This window comes from Passer montanus, unplaced genomic scaffold (assembly GCF_014805655.1).
Source record: "Passer montanus isolate IOZ18808 unplaced genomic scaffold, ASM1480565v1 scaffold142, whole genome shotgun sequence".
Taxonomy (NCBI): Eukaryota; Metazoa; Chordata; class Aves; order Passeriformes; family Passeridae; genus Passer; species Passer montanus.
In genome coordinates this window covers 261929-279503 of record NW_024361164.1, presented here as the reverse complement: position 1 = coordinate 279503, position 17575 = coordinate 261929, and the positions used below count along the sequence as shown (strand labels likewise).

General features: G+C 42.6%; 1 protein-coding gene across 1 annotated transcript in view; it reads right to left on the bottom strand.

Annotated features, from left to right (window-relative positions):
* Positions 1–13839, bottom strand: part of MAP3K3 (mitogen-activated protein kinase kinase kinase 3) — a 29295-nt gene extending 15456 nt beyond the window's left edge. Inside the window, exons 1-6 of the mRNA XM_039700558.1 lie at positions 13723–13839; positions 13146–13235; positions 10169–10209; positions 7083–7182; positions 6361–6474; positions 3346–3466 (exon numbers count right to left, since the gene is read on the bottom strand). Coding sequence (XP_039556492.1) covers positions 3346–3466; positions 6361–6474; positions 7083–7182; positions 10169–10209; positions 13146–13235; positions 13723–13818 — 562 coding nt within the window. The 5' untranslated portion in view covers positions 13819–13839. The remainder of the gene's footprint in view (positions 1–3345; positions 3467–6360; positions 6475–7082; positions 7183–10168; positions 10210–13145; positions 13236–13722) is intronic.
* Between the last annotated feature and the right edge of the window lie 3736 nt (positions 13840–17575).

Here is a 17575-nt window from a genome sequence, read left to right as displayed (position 1 = left end):
CCTTCTGAGAACATGGAGTCAGATTCATCCTTCCTTTGTCTGGGGGCAACACAAATACAATAATCCCATACTCTGTAACTGCAGAGTGAACCCTACAGTCTGCACAGACATGGGACCAGGGAAACCAAACTGTCTGATGTGCACCTGTGCTGATGTCTTAGATGCTACGTGATTATTGCTGAAGCTCCTGACAAAGCAGTCACTTATTTCTAACCTCTTCTGCTCAACCTTCTGATAATTCTGAAAATTCTGATAATTCTGGTAAGTCCAGTTTAATCATCTGTTAGTGGCACTACCTAAAGAGCTTCTCTTGTGCTACCTACTGAGAGAAACTTCACTCTTAGGGTTTATTTTTTCCTTGCAGATCTCAAAGAAGATGAAACTTTAGATACAGGAAGAAAAAAACCCCTTTTTGCAGTGACCTATCCACCTGCAGCTGCCACCAATTCCCACTGTGAGCTCCAAGAAGTGCTGTGGTGCAGCCAATCTGCTCCAGGTCACACACGAAGCCAGAGGCAGCAGGTGGAGATCAGCTCTCAAGCTGTGCCCCTCACACCACTGTCTTTAATTAACTGTGTGTACTCAGGTGCTAGGAAAGATGGGTAAAGATCAGCAAGTATTCTCCCAAGGAAAATATTTTCTGTAGAAGTTGTAATAAAGAGTGAAGGCAAAGAGCTGGGAGCAGTGGACTGAAAAGCAGAGCACACACCTTTCAGGGGGCTGCAGAGGGAAAATGAACAATGCTGGCATGGCTTAGAGTGCAAGAGGGGGGTGCACTACATGAAAAAAAGGGATTAATAAAATCACAGGATCATTAAGGTTGCAGAAGACCTCCAAGATCATAAAGCCAAGATTGCCAAGTCCACAATGTATTGCTCAGAGCTACCACCTGATGTCCCAGGCAGCTCCCGGGGCTCAGGAGCCCTCTGGTGCCTTTTGGAGGGTGGGATAAGTTTGGGAGGGCGTGGGCTGCCCCTGCCCTGGGAGCACTTTCACTCCTTCCGACAGATCCAGGGCCAGAGCGAGCCCAGGGCTGCTGGCACCAGCCCAGCCCTGCTGTGGAAAGGCCCCATCCCTGGGCAGGAAAAGGAAGTCGGCACTAAATCCATGTATATCAAAGGAAGTGAGTGGAAAAAACACAAGCCCTGCCAGAATGCCTAGTAACTTTTTTTTTTTTTCTTTTAAATAAAAAGTTATCTTTACTTCCAAAGCTCTGAGCTGGTGACAACAGGCTCGGGCTGTTTGGAGCTCAGGTCCCTCTCCTGCCTGCTGACAACAGGCTCGGGCTGTTTGGAGCTCAGGAATGACACAGGTCCCTCTCCTGCCTGCAAAAAAAAGCTTTAGTTGAACACTGCTATGGACTCTGACTGCATGAAATGGTATGAGTTGGAGAGTCTCTGTGCCTGAAACACCAGCAAACAGGGCACATTCCTCTTCCAAACCAGGAGAGGAAAGAGAAGGAAGAAAAAATTGATGCAAGGCCAAGCTATTGCCAAATTACCAGCAGGGCTCTGACACAACTGGAACTCTTCATAGTCTGGTACCATGACACATTCAGCAAATAAAACCAACATTTTCTTGACTGATGAATGACAAGCTATTCACACAGCATCCATAAGCTGGGATAAGAGGAAAGAGTGTGTAACTGGGATATAGAAATCACTGTACAGTTTAGCCATGACAGACACTTGCTACACTCTGGTGGCTTTGGCACCATTATCTGGATACCTCAGAATGTTCAGTAAAGAAAAAATATGTACTTAGATATATTTTAAATGAAATAATTTTGACATTCAGTTTATCTGTTATAGAAAAAATGTGGTGTTCAGACATGCATGGATACCACTTCTCAGGACCAAGGAATGTTGTTCCTTTTATGCATATTAACTTCAAACTAGGAAGGACAGTAAAAGTCTTTTTGTCCCCGTTTCAGTCACGTACTTCACAAGCTTTCAGTACTTTGTTTGTTTGCTGCTTCATAAAAGCAAATTGCACAGAAGGGGATCAGCAAACTCTCCACAGGATACAAGCAGGTTTGTTAGACAAGTCCCACTCTGAGAATTACTGCTCCAGCTCACAAGTGCTTCCCTCTGAGCTCACTCTCCCAGTTACCCCTGCTCAGAACAGTGAGGATCCAGCTCTGGTTTGACCCCCCAGTATGGAGACTGTTGTGGTTTAAGCTGATTTATTATTTGATACTTTGCACTGTAAATATTGATCTAAAATAATATAAAAATTCTGCCTCAAGTTCACAGAGTTAATGAAACTGAAGCACTCCTTTGCTACAGTGAAGAACTTGCAAACAAAACAACTCTGACATTCCCAGCTCCTGGTACTGCCCTGTGTGACTTGCATCACTTGTCCTCAGGCATTAGCTCTGACAAGCCCCAAAATAGCTGTTGTAACAAACAGAGTCATCCTCTGCTTCTGTTTCCAGCAAAATTCACCTTCTCTCCTTTCTGAAGCAGAAATATGGAGAGCAGCATTTCAGGCTCTGGCCTTCACACTCTCACCTTCCTCCTGCACCTTCACTGCTCATTGAGCTTCACACCAAGGAGTCAAATCCTCAACCACAGACTTTTCTGGGCCCATAAATCCTTGAAGGTGTTTTACATGTTTTAGTTTCTCATATAAAGGTTAACAGCTTTGAGAATCGTTCAAGAACAGATCTGAATTGTGCTGCATGGTTAGAGAAGGTTGTAACACAGAAACTGGGAGAAATCAGACAAATTTGCCAGAGATGGAAGTCATAAAAACTACAGAAGTCTTACATGAACCTTTCCCACAAAGAGGAGTTCACTGGGCTACCAGAAACCCAAAGAAATGAGACAAAGGTACATATTACTCTGATTTTTTTGATTATCTTTTGTGCACCTCTGGTTTTGTCTTGTGCTGATAATTCTAGAAGTGAAAGTTGAGGTAACTGAGAATGTAGGACACTAGCTGGGTATGCAATAGCAATTCCTAGCAAAATGCTTGATTACAGGAGTCAGGACAGATTCCAAAGCCCCACATAAAAAAAAATCAAATCTAGGTTACATGAACTGAAATTGCCAATCTAAATAAAAAGCTTAATAGACTCACGTCAGCTTTCCAAATTTCTAACCACAATGGCTCTGGCTTTAGGACATCCCCTTTAGCAGCTCCTCAGCTGTTCCACAACTAAGCAAAGAACTTTGAAACATTCTACTGTAAACATATTAAGAGCTTTTGAAAATGAACTGCCTTGTCCCAGAATAACCTTTCAATTTCTCATGGCTCTCCTAAATGCTCTACCATAAACACCAGTGCCCAAAAGCTACATTTCAACAAACAAAAGCATGCAGAAGTGGCAAAAATACTCACTGACAGACAGATGCCTGCTTCTGGGTTCTGGCTGCTGATAGGGTGTGCTCACATCCCCCACAGATTGGGAAGTTTTAATCCTGACTTGCTTGGGCAGTCCAGAATGGGGCGAAGAACTGGTCTGCTGGGCAAAATGGAAAGAAGAAAACAAAATAAAGTGAGATGAAGGAGCTCAAGTAGTCTGGCCACAGTTTTAAAAAATATTATGCTTAGTACCAAGAAAGTGCTGAGCAACAATTCTAGAGCCTGAAATCTTATTAATTCAGAAAACACAAAAAATGACAGCAAAAGAGCCAGGTTTACAATTAGGGTGTAAAACAGAGAACTAGAACAAGTGCAGCTCAACTCAAGAGCATGATTTGCAGGTCTCAGTGTCTGACACTACCTGTGAAACACGAGGGGCTCCTGTCACCCCCTGAGACCAGAACACACAAGCACCTACAATTTCCATCAGCCACCTTGGCCAGCAGAGATAAATTCTGAATCTTGCACTGTTTCAGAAGCAACCTGACTCCCCACAGCCTTTAAAAAGTAAATTCATAACTCAGACTAAGTAAAAATAAATTCTGGAGAGTTTAATAGCACCAACAGTCTAGAGATGCCAAGATGAATTTATCCATCCTTCCCCTGAACTTACATAGATATTATCTAATTAAAGATAATTTTTCCACAGAGCCCTCATCTCATTCAAAGCAGGAAGAGGAATGAGACCCATGAAACCTCCTCCAAGCCACTGAGATCCTGTGTTAAAGCAGGGACTCAATATCTGCAACACTTTCAATTTTAACCTTGACCCAACACACCTAGCTTTATAAGAAGGTGTAATATTCCCCTCTTCTTGAGTTACAGTATTTATCTCATTTGAAAAAAACAAAACCAAAGACACCTCAAGGAAATAAATTCTGACTTCTGAAAATTATTTGAACGTGACAGGCAAAGAAGGTGCAACAATTCCAATACTTTAATTCAGTATGAAGGTACTGGATGGTTGCACATTTAATGAGTAGATACATTTGAAAGCAGTAAGGAAAGAGCCTGATTTAAGTCACATAAACTCCCCCACGGGCAGGTCCATGGGAGCTGGATAAAGGGCACAGAGTGACCCTGCTGATGGAGGGTGTTCCAACTCCACCAGTTCTCCCCACTAATTTCTAATCACACAGAAAACAGAGGTGAACAGCCTGAGACAAGAAATGAGTTTCAGAAAGAAGCATAAGAAATTTAATCTGAGTGCTGCTCACACACAGGCTCCTGGTACAAGGGACCCAGCTACTGCTGTAAACATCATTTGCTTTCTGTACATATTTGTGCCCAAGTCACCTTTCCATCCCCAGAAAAAGAAGAGCACCACCAAAAGAAAATCTGCATCCTGTACTTCAGGAAAAATCATGCTTCCCCCTCCCTCAGTGGGATGAGATCATGCAGCCAAGAAACCTCCTCCACCTTGTGGGCTTTATCCCATGGAGGGCTCTCCTGTCAGGCAGCTCGGAGCAGCAGAGGAAGTTGGAGGAGAGGGGGGAAGCAGTGGCACTTAGTGAAGGCTGTTTGTTTCTGCTTTGAGTAAAAAAGGAAAAAACAGCTAATAAAAGGCCATCAGCAGTGGACACTGGAGCAGGGGGAGATGTACCAAGTGTTTACTGCTTGTGCAAAGTGAGATGGCAACATGTGACATCTGGTTGCAGCCTGAAGGCACTGCCATGAACAGAGGCTTGGAAAGAGGATTTTCTGACTGTGCTGCACCAAAAGTTGAGGCCACCTTTCACAGGATGTTTCCTGACAACACAGAACTTACTCTGACTCCACCAGGTCAGACCAAAGACCTCCTTGCCAAGTGCTGTCTACAGAACAGGCAGCAACAATTGCTCAGGGAAAGGGCACAAGGAACAGCATCATCTCCTCCTACACCTTCCCAGAGATTTGGGAAAGGGCTGGTAACACTCCTGAAGTTGTTTGTATTTCCATTACCATGGATTATTACATAAAAAATAGCAAGAAGTACATTTAACTTATCATGACAGTGCCAAGAATTACAGGTGTGATTATTTCAAGAGTTGAGCTCTCAGCCTGCAGAACCTGAATGGGGATGAACATTCCAGATTGACAACCAACAGAGCAGCTTTTTGTGTCACACTCTTCAGGAGAATCTGGTAATTTGCAAATCAAATATCTAAGCTATTGAGGTCTTTGGTTTGAAAAGCTGCATGACCTTAATTCTGAAGGAAAAGAAAAGATATTGGTTGAGTGAACTATGTTTTCCAGTCACAGATCAGGAATAAGGGAAAATTCTGACTCCTTTTGCCTTCTTCAGCTTGCAGTTCATTCATTGTCCAAAATGGGCACCTTTGGGAGCTTGACTTAAAAATTTATTTCTCATATTATGATCTTGTCTGCTGAAAAAGCAAACTACATTGACACTCACTGCCACAGCCACCTGTGGTAGAGCAGAGTGAACCAAGAGACAAGGCAATTCATCTTGGGTCTGAATACACCACTTTTAGTAAAGGCAACTCAGTTTCCAAAGAGTCAAGCTGGACTCAATGCATTAGGGCTACAGAGCTGAAAAATCACTGGAAGGTGTCCCCAGACTTCTCACCCAGGGAGAAAAGTGATAAAGGCTTTTCTTTAAGGACAGCCTGTACTCTAAAGGCAAAATAATTCCATGCATTTTCAACGCTGTGTTATTAATCAAAGCTAATAAAATTTCTCTGCAGACCAAACTCATCAAGTTGTTTTCTGCCTACAGCCACTGGGTATTTGATATAAAGTGGCCTTCACATAAAGCTGAAAAAGCTGCAAAGTTTTAGCCCCCAAACAGCTGCTGAGGTCGGGGGAAAAAAAACCCAACACAAAAAGACACCTATAGCTGAGCCAATGCAAAGAGGATAAACACATGCATTTGTGCCTGGCAAGAGTGATTTTATAATCCCTGCCTCACTCAGTTAATGCTGCCATCATGCTTTAGAGTCTTAAGGGTAAAGCCCTGGTTTTGCTGCAGTCCCAGAAGTTGTTACCTACATGGTTTCTGTCCTGGGACAGCAACAGAATCCTCAGACTTTTCACATTGGAGCTCCTGTCCAAGAGATCCACAGCTTTGTCCAGGTCATCTTGGTTTTTCAAAGGAATAGAGAGCTGCAAAATAAAGAGCAAGGAAGAAAATTATTAGAAAAGAGAGAAAAAAAGTGTCTACTTCTACAATGGGTTGTTTAAATACAATGGGTATTTAAACAAAAATGCAGACTGTAAATCAGGATTCTGATTGCTCAGTTATTCCACAAATTTTCATTCCAATGCTGTCTTACTGTCCTTTTTAATGAGGTTTTCCTCCCAAGTTAGAGAAATGGCTGACCCTAATGCAAATTCCTCTAAAGCATCACCCACAAAAGTATGAATTGCTACCAGGGTTTGCTGTTTGCAGAGAACAGAGGCTTGTCAGCCCCTGATTCTCTGATGAGAAAATGGTCTTAGAATACTTATGAATCCAGAACGAATGAACAAGTGAAAATTGGGTTTCATGTAGAAAGAGTGTCCTAAGCAACACCAGAAGAAGGGAACAAGATGCTGATGTTTGTAGGACACACACATCAGTGAGATGCTTTATCAGGATCAGCACACTTGCCTTTGGATCAGGGATTCAGCAATGGTTTGTATTAAAGAAAGACTTGAAAATTAAATTTCTGGGAAGGGAATTTGTGCTGGGGAAAGGAGGTGCCATGCAGAGGACACTGAGAGCTCAGTACCTCGTTGTTCATGTAGTGCAGGTCCAGGGGCTGCCCAAAGGCTGTTTTCACTTTCTGCTGCACGTCTTCGTAGCGCACGGGACGGACAAACGGGATAATCCTGGGAGGAAAGACAGCCATGCCTCACTTCAGAGACACACTGGGTAATGCCACCAAACCACACAGCTGAACCATTAAAACCACATTTGAATGGTCTCCTTTCATCCACGAGCAAGTAGTGAAGCTTTCAAATTTAAATTTATATGTATTATTTCAATAAGGAATTATTGATCTCTGGCCCATTTCCATAGAGTTTGTCAAAATGCAATATTCAGTTGGAAATTTCAAATAGAATCCCTTTGTCCCTGGGCAGAAAAGAATCCTTTTCTGAATAAATGCCTTTCACATAACAGGATACAAATGCCCTGTGCACCTTGGCTTAAAAAATACCACCTGCTCTGGCACAGATGAGATACTGCCACAAAGAGCTGGATTGTGAGCACCAATTAACAAACTCGTCACGAGGCAGAAATAACAGGATACAACAAGGTCTCCCCTGAGCCTACTCTTCTCCAGGCTAAACAATCCAAGATCCTCTTCACACATGAACTATTAAAATATCTGGTTATACTTTTTGTCCTCAGTTGGAAGATTAGTGTTCTTTCCAATGCAATTTCTGCTAGTTAACTTCCAGAAAAAAAAATCTATTCCAATTAAAAAATTCCAGGTTTTTTATATTTATCTTCCTCCTATTTTTTTTTTTTTTTTTTTGCTATATCAGCACACTACAAATGATCAAGGGACTGTTTGGACTTCCAGGTTACTGAGTGGACCATAGAAATTCAAAACCTGTTCTTGCTCATAGAGGCAACTCAGTGAGACCCTGAATAACTCCAGAGAGTTTGTGGGGAAAGGGAGGGAGAGGGGCTTTTTGCAGGGGCCACAGACAGAAGCTGTGGCTGCTCCTGGATCCCTGGCAGTGCCCAAGGCCAGGCTGGATGGGCTTGGAGCAGCCTGGGACAGTGGGAGGTGTCCCTGCCATGGCATGGGGTGGCACTGGGTCTTTAAGGTCCCTTCCAACCCAAACCATCCTGGGATTCTATGGCTCTGTGATGAAGCTGTGCTTTGGAGAGAAGACTTAATTTCCCAATCATCCATCCACACAGCCTCATCAGCTCTGGGTATCTTTTCCAGAGATGCAGCTTTTGTTTGAAATAACCCTTGTGTTACCTGGCTTCCTCAGCCCCTTCCCATGAAGAGTTATTTTACTCCCAGACCTACAACATTCAGCTGGTTGGAAATAATTGTCCTTGTTAAAAAGCAGCCCACAATAACATTTTCTACATATTCCTAAGAAACCCATACATGAAATCACAGTGCTCTGGCACCACACAAACACCATGTGGCTCTCAGTCCCTTATAAAGGCTCCCATTCTACACTCAATGCTTTCAAAAGCAGAGCTGTTCTCAGGTGCCACAAGTTTTATTAGTTTAAAAACTCTGTGCACTCCTCTAACACAAAATCCTGGACTGCAGGGTTTAAGGAGCCCATTCCTGCCTGACCACCTTAAATATTTGTGGTTAGATCTGGCAGCTCCTGTGAAACCAAGCACACACACTGACATTCTGGTGCAAGCTCCCTGTCTGGAACTGCACACTGTGCTGGCAGCAGGGAATTCAGGCAAGCACAACTGCATAATTAGGCTGACACACAATCAACCTTTTCATTCTTAAAAAACCCCCAAAAAACAGGAGAAAACCCTTCTGCCCCCTGGAATGCACCCAGCAGACAGGCAGGATGACAAGCCTGTGGTGACAGGAGAGTTCCCCTGTCCTGACACAGGGTGACAAGTAACTGTGACATGTCCCACTGTGGCTCTGTTGTTGTCCCCACAAAGCCCCTGACACAGAAAAGTGCTGAGCAGACCTGGCTGACAAAGGAAGAAGCAAATCCCAGTGATGATTACCTGTAAAATTTCTCCCAGAGCACAAGAAGTCACTGACAGAATTCATCACGTAGGATTTCAGTGAAAGAAACAGTGCAAGTTTTGAGGAAGAGTGGAAATTATTCTCCACAGCCTGCTTTGCCAACAAAGAACACTTCTGCTTTTCTAACAGGAATTCCAAAATCTGACAAAGGAGGAGCTTCAACAACCTGGCCAATAATCTCTGCTAGAACAGGCTGAGGATCACTACACAACTTGTCCTCCTGTGCCACTGACATTAAATTTGCATTTTATCATGAAATAATGAACTATTTCATGTTGGAAGTACTGCCTGGCCTGGGAGAAACCCAAGGATTCTCACAGATGGCTGTGAAGGTGGCACAATCCAATTAATATCTTCCAAAATATGGACACTATAGCCAAGCATAAGATGATGTTTTCCCTCAGTGAGAGCAGACCCAGAGAGCACAGACAAGCCTGGAGCCCTCCTGAGTGCTCACACAGCCACGAGTCATTAAATGTTTCAAGAGTTCCTCTTGAATTGATGGCAAGTAAGAGGCTTTCTGGGACCTACTTTGAAATATTTCAGCAATTTTATCCATTGTAAACAATGCTGTAAAAACTGAAACCGCTATTTCAGTTATTTCTGTTTTTTTTTTTTTTTCTTGTAAAAGAATGTCTCTAAAAACCAAGTATCAGAGGAAATAACAAAGAAGCTTTTACACCAATGAAAAAAAAATCTTCCCTTGCTGTATCTATTGCTCAATCACAGCAGGGCAGTGATAGTGACAGGGCATCAGGAAGTGAGAAACTGGAAAAGAATGGTGCTGATTTGATCAGCTTCATTTGGTTTCAGTTACATCAAACAAAATGGGAACATATCTGAAATAAGACTTTCAGGCTGAATTTTTTTCAGGCTGGACAGCTTTTAAAAATGCTGCAGTTCACTTACAACTGAATGTTATGGAAATAAATCAGTGTTTTATGACACACTGATCTCTAAAAATAACCAAGTTGTGTGTGAGCTGTTTGTTATTGCCTTCACTGTGTGATTTCCATTCAGGAAAAAGGAAAGCAAAGCCAACAAAATATTTAAGTTAAATTACTGATGACTAAATGACTCTCCTAAGCAAAGAATCAAAGCAGTGAAGGCCAACTTACCTTCTCTCCCCATTATGTTCAAACTTTATCCTGACATCATTCTGCAGGAGAAAGAACAAAAAGTGAGCTCACAATCAAACTCTGGCACACACAACAGCACACAAATGCACCATGTTATGGTTTTAATATTTTAACTTTCTCCAGTGAAGCTGAAGCAGACTGTGGAAACAAGTGGATGATACATGAACACAGCACAGGAGGAATGGAGAAACTGCTGAGGGAGAAAGAGAAGGAAAGGGGTAAAAACTAAGCTGTAGTTTTTGTAAACTGACACTTAAACAGAGGACATTGAAATAGACTTTGAAAAAAATTAATCTATCTTTAACACTGCATGGGAAAAATTTGAAATTCAGTCCTAGCTGCTTATTAATCTGAAGGCAATTTTCTTTAAGCATGCTCAGAGCATGCATGGCAGAAAACAGAGAGGGAATGTGCTACATTTTTTATTCCTACTTCTATTTTTGAATTTTTATTCCTATCTATTATTCCTATAGAATAAAGAGGAATAAAATGTATTATTTTATTCCTATTTATTCTATATTTATTATTATTATTCAGTCCAGTCTTAAGACATGGACTGAATCTCTGCTTTTGCAAAAATGCAGCCCCTGAAACTCAGTTACAACAGGCTGATGTCACCTTTTAAAGTTCTAAGGTTTCAGCAAAGGGGTCATCATCACCATCTGATAGTTAAAAGCACTGACTGTGCAAACTGTGCAGCCACTGTCAACTCAGAAGATGCTGGGTGGCATGCAAGAGTCAACAAGCTGAACTTTCAACTCTGGACATTGAAGTTCAAATCCCAATTTAGGTCAGAAAGATAAAAATAAAAGAGAAAAATCGACTCTGATAAGACTCCATCATTTCTGCTGCACAATTTATGTGATTGGAATAGATTAAGCCATCTGTGAAAGCCTCAGACAATAGGCAATCATACATCTAGGAACTTCAAAAAAACGTGGCCAGGAAATGCTCTTTAGCTGGAGGAAGTTTCTGGCAGGCCCAGTGGTCAAGAATGCAGTTCAAAAGGACCCACGGAGTCCCTGGGAGCACGGAATTCCTGCAGCAGTGCTGCACCAGGGAAAATGACCTTCCAATCCCAGCCACGAGCAGCTGCAGGTGGGCCACTCACACAGAGCTTCAAAGAGTGGCTTTTTAAAGTGGGAAGAGAAAGAACTTAGTCTAGAATTACTCCAGAATGGAACAGATTATAGAGAATCCATGTGAGTTGATCAGTAAAGGAACAATGCAGAATTACTCCAGAATGGAACAGATTATAGAGAATCCATGTGAGTTGATCAGTAAAGGAACAATGCAGAATTACTCCAGAATGGAACAGATTCTATAGAACCCATTTGAGTTGATCAGTAAAGGAACAATGCAGAATTACTCCAGAATGGAACAGATTATAGAGAATCCATGTGAGTTGATCAGTAAAGGAACAATGCAGCAAACAGCACAGGAATAACATCCTATAAAAGATCTCTACCAGCCACTCCTGATCACAAATTTGTTCTTACACACTGCTTGAAGGAATGATTGCTTTACATCAGGATTTTCAGGAAAGGAAGGCTCTGGTTTTGTTTTAACATTATATTACTTTAAGTAGCTCGGTCTAAAGGAACTAAACAGGACAGTTTGGATGAAAAGGAATTCACACCATTTTTCAGATTAAATTTCTGACCTCAAGATGTGATTTAAGGCCCTGGAGCAGCCAAGTGACATAGCTGTCACCAGCTGAAGTTAGACAACACTAAAGGATCCCCAGGCTCTTTGGAAACCTCTCTTTAACCTGCTGGTACTCAAGCAAACTCCAACCATTTTCTCAACTCCACTGCTTGCTTTGAAACCTGTAATTTGGAGTAAAGGAAAAAGGGGATTTGGCATTTATTGCTCCATTTTTCCAAAAGGACCTGACACTGCCCATTCAGATCTACTTATCAAAGATGTAAGAAAAGGTGTTCACAGTGATCTTGGTGTTCCTACTCCAGAGAAAGCCTAGAGAAGCTTTCAGTGCTTTCACTCTCCCTTAAAAGCAGTGAACCCATCACTTCTTAAAGCAATTCACATAAACTGCCCTCAGAGATGATCAAAAAGGCAAATCCAAGTTTAGCACTTCAGTGTTCCAGTTCTGAGACGTGGTATCATAAATCACAATTACAGATTTTGATTTAAGGCATCTCTGAATTCCTGTTTCAAAGTGATTTGGAAAGGATTTTGTACTACTCCATCTATGGATTTGTCCAACACATTCAAGGAAATCCCAGATCCAGCTGAACAAGTAGATTATGAGCATGCAAAGCATAAGGAAGACAGACATGAACTTCAAAGCCTGCTCCAAAAAGCTTAAACGTGTAAAAGGAATAAAACTGAGAAGAGTTATTTTACTGACATAGGAAACTTCTGCTCATGTCAGTCTTGCTGCCAGTAAATTGATCTAATTTTGAATGACAGTAATGGACAAACAGTTTTTGACTAAAATTGTTGCTTTTACTTTGAGCATTTCATTTAAATGACATTCAGCATCTCCAGACATTATTCTGTCCTTCCTTCTTACCAGAACATCAACACCAGTGTTTTCTCCATGGAAAAGTCTGGAGAAATGTGGAATGAACCAAACAAGACTTCAAAGCATTGACCCACCACTCACTGCCTTGGGAGTCACAGACTGGTTTGGGTTGGGAGGGACCTCAAATCCCACCCAGTGCCACCCCTGCCATGGCAGGGACACTTCCCACTGTCCCAGGCTGCTCCAACTTCCCAAAATCCCATCTAACCCTGCCCTCCTGCAGCTTAAGGCCTTTCCCCCTAGTCCTGACCCTACAATAAAAGTGCACACACCAGGAGAGAGCCAGGGAAGAAAAGCTTTCCCCGCCTCCCACCTGCTTAGAGGAATTCCATAAAGTCACTGCACACAACTTGAAGACATACTCCCAATTTATAATTGCTAAGATGGAAATGAAGTCAGTTTTCTTACCGGAATTTTTTTTTCTTCCACTGCAGAGGCACACTGGTTCATTATTGCAGGGCTGCCCAAGAGGGGGGGACTGCTGGCATTGTGTTTTTTCTTTAAAAAAGAATAAAATAGCTTTAAAAAATGGAAATATGACTGTAAAGGCAGAAAGCCACTTGCTAATTTTTTTAACTGGGCAGACCAAACCCCATAAATATATATATATATGGGGAGAATGCAGTATATACATACATGTATACTATAAATATATATATATATATAATATATATATATAAATAAAAATATTTAATATATATAATAATATATATTAAATATTTTATTGAACTACATAAATGTATAGCATATTTAATATATACCGTTTATATGATATGATATTCATTAATCTGATATAAAAATATTAAAAAGCAACCACATTTGCCACAGCCTGAGCAGAATCAAGGAGCTGCTTCCCACCTGATGCTTTGGCTGTTGGCAGCACAGCACAGAGCCAAGGATCTGAGCCAGGCAGATGCTCTGCCCACCTGCTGTGCCCCTTCTGCCCCCAGGTCAGCAGCTCAGGCACTCCCAAACTGGCCATTACCTGTCTGTTGGAGTGAGCAGTGTCTTTATTCTTCATGGTGTCGTAGCCAGGCAGCCGGTGACGCCTGCCCATCTGGAGTGCCACCAGGTCCTTCATGATGGACTTCAAGGCCTCTTGTTCATCTGGGAGGCACAAGAATTTCAGGAGTAAGTTGTCTGGGTGAGCACCAACTATGACATTTCTGCAGCTCTGACACTTCTGCACTGGTTTTCTGCTGGCTCATAGACCAGCAATCCTTTTTAGGATCTTTGCAAATACACTGTGATTTAATTTAGTCATTAAAAATTAATTAACTGAGTATCATGACATAATAAAATGACAGATAAATTTTAAGTTATTCATCCAATATCATAGAAGGATCTGGCCAGAGTGTGGGTGAGAATGACTATCCTCAGCCCCTAATTCTGTTCAAAAGTCTTCACAACAAGCAGTAAAACCTGGACAGATCTACTAGACCATCACAGGTCATTTAGGAAGGGCAAACTGATGTGCTTCTTTCAAGGAAAACCTGGTAAAAGTCTGTTCTTTCCCATTTTATACCCTGTTAACTCTGAATTCTTGCCTGCTAGTGGAGCAAACCACAGCCAGTAGAAAGAGAAATGAAAATCTGGAGGAAGGTTCATCTTGGAGTATCTGTGAACACAAATCCACTTGCACTGATTGCCCCAACACGTTCCTCTCTTCCCTCAGAACAAGCTGATGGAATAAAATCCAAACCATTTTATGAGATTTCAAGATCTGCTGAACAGGTTCAAGCTGTCCAGCACAAGGAACACTGTCTGCTGGCAAAGTACAATGCAGCAGGTTCAATTCAAGGCTTCTTGCCTTGCAGCAACATAAAAACACACATTGATTTTTTTCTTGTATGTTCCACTGACTAAGGATTACTTTCTGAAGATTCCTGATGTAACCAATTTGAAATATTCTCTCCCACTGCCTGTTTGTTTTGAGAAGTGGTACTTAGCAGAATTTTGTGCTTAGAGAAAAGAACAAAGATGTAAAAAGAGAGAAATGCACAGTAGCTGTGATGGATGGTAGATGAAGGTCTAAAAGCTGTGGAAATGAATCCTTTCCTTGAGCAAGGGTAAGAACCTTAAATTCCTTGATATTGCAAAAGGTAAAGGAAGCTGCCAAGTGAAGTTGTGTCCAAACTGGGACTGCACTGGGCACTTGGCTGCCAGGCACTGTGCCACAGCTGACAAAGCAGCACCTCATGCTGTCACTGCTCCTGGCACCCTCCTGCCCTCTGGAGTGCCTGGCTGCTGTCTCACATTTCAAGACTCAAAAAGGTTTTAGGGATAAAGTGTTGTTTCCTTGGCAAATAATACACTCAGCTAAATCCTTCCTGATATTAAGGCATTACTTAGGCACGGAATTTGAAGCAATGATTTGATCAGCTCTGGACATGCCCAGGAGAATCTGCCCTTTCTAAAAGAGTTTGGGAAGACCTGAACCCTAGATTTAAAACAAAATCTTTTCTTTTGATAATTGGGACTTCTGGAAGTGATGTGAGCCAGGTGAGGTTATTAGTTCCTCCTTTTTTCCCTCACTATGTCACTTTGAATTGAAATGAGCATTTCTGAAGCTGATGTGTAAATATTTGAAACTTCATTTGAAGAATCCACCATGGCTAGACACTCATCCCTGATTCATGGCACTGGTTTGATAGGCAATCACTTGCATTTGGAAGAGCTGTCCTGGGAACAGCTGCTGAACACCAAACCATGGACTGGCTCACACTGGTACTTCTCTCTAAAAGGGACTCAGTGGGACTATTTGTTTCTGCAATTTCATGTCGTGCATTTGTTCACGAGTCTCTCCAAAGCAGTCAGCTTATGTTTTATGCAGAAGACTGGCTTTATAATTAATCAATGTCTGAATAACAAACTAGATTTTCGCAATGCTTAAAGATGACAGATGTGGGGCACATCTTGTAAAGCACACAGGGAGTGAATCCTGCTGAAAGTTAAAAGCAGAATGGGAAAAAGACACCTCTTTGTAAGGAGGAAACAGCTGAACAAGTCCCAGTCAGAACAAAAGTCACACTAGGATTATCTTTGCTAAAGCAAATAGTTTCTGCCCAGGTCTGTTTTAGCTTTCACAGGATCCCAAAATGGTTTGGGTGGGAAGGGACCTCAAAGCCCATCCAGTGCCAGCCCTGCCATGGCAGGGACACCTTCCACTGTCCCAGGCTGCTCCAAACCCCTGTATCCAACCTGGCCTTGGGCAGTGCCAAGGATCCAGGGACAGCCACAGCTGTGCCAGGGAGGAATTTCTTCCCAACATCCCATCCATCCCTGCCCTCTGGCAGTGGGAAACCATTCCCTGTGTGCCTTCTGGCAAAGGGAAGCCTGCCCCCCCTCCCAGGGAGGAATTTCTTCCCAACATCCCATCCATCCCTGCCCTCTGGCAGTGGGAAACCATTCCCTGTGTCCCTTCTGGCAAAGGGAAGCCTGCCCACCCTCCCAGGGAGGAATTTCTTCCCAACATCCCATCCATCCCTGCATTCTGGCAGTGGGAAGCCATTCCCTGTGTCCTGTCCACTTGTAAAGCCTCTCTCAATCTTTCTTGCAGGGTCTCTTCAGGTGCTGGAAGGTGAGTCCTAACTTGGTCCTGAGAGCACCCAACATCTGAGATACATCCACTGTGGACTCCAGAATGTCATACCAGAAACATCAAGCTTAGACCAGATCATGACAGGGAAGGAAAAGAAATCTCCCAATGCATCTGCAGAAGGCGTTAATTACAGAAAAAAAATCTTAAAAAAGGAACGCAGAGCAGAGAATATAAAAAAATCCAAATCAAAACCCACCAAATCTGTGCTGTCCAAGACAAGCCAAATGAGACAATAACCACATTGTGGCAGTGGAGAAGGGAGAGCACTCCTTGACATTCCAACTGCATGTAAGAGAAGCAAGTGGTGTAAGTAACACAACCAAAGCAAGAGGCTGCTTTTTGAGAAGCACATCAGCCAAAGGAAATAAGTGCTGGGATCTATCTCAGCACTAAGTAACCCCTTGTGGGATAAAAATGTGAAGAAACAGCTGTGAATGAAGCTAAAGCTCCAGGTAGGCAATGGCACAATTTTTCCTTTTTTTTTGTTTTGTTTTTTTAGGTTTCCAACTTTACAGTTGAACATCTAACCTTTTACCTTTACTGGAGTGTCTCCAATTTACTGCTATTCTTTCATTTTGGTGGTATTAAGAACAGCCTTGGAGTCACCTGGCAGACAAAGGCTGAAACTGTGCACAACAAAATACTACAACCTATGGCCTGGAACACCCCTGACATTCCTACCACCCAAAACACTCAGGGAAGAGCTGGGATACAAGTTTTCCACTACAGTGCAGTTTGGGTTTGGCCAGATACCAGGAGGATGAAGAAGAGCTTGTCTTGGCAGAGCTCCTTTGGGCAAGAAGCAAAGGAGCTATGAAAGCAGTTTATAGCTGAGGGCTGATGACAAGAAATCAAGTCCATCAAAGAATATATCTGGGAATAAGAATTCTCCTCTAAACAGTATCATCACTGGAAAACAAAGATCAGTGGCTGCCATGGTTGGCTACAGGTGCTCTGCCCCAGGTTCCAGGCTGTGTGGAGTCAGCAGTCACTCACGTGTGGCACAGAGGACACATCCAGCCAGCTGTGTGTCCTTTATTACAGACTGTAGCTCAGCTATGATGAGAATTTATTTATTAGCTGAGGCAACTTTTGTGAACTGACAACACAAACTGAAGGGCAGCATCTGGCAAATAGCACGGCTCAGTGCTGTCAGGCACAGGGTGGGATTGTTGGGGTGTCCTGAGCAGGACCAGGACTCCACCACCCCTGGGGTCCCTCCCAGCTCAGGATATTC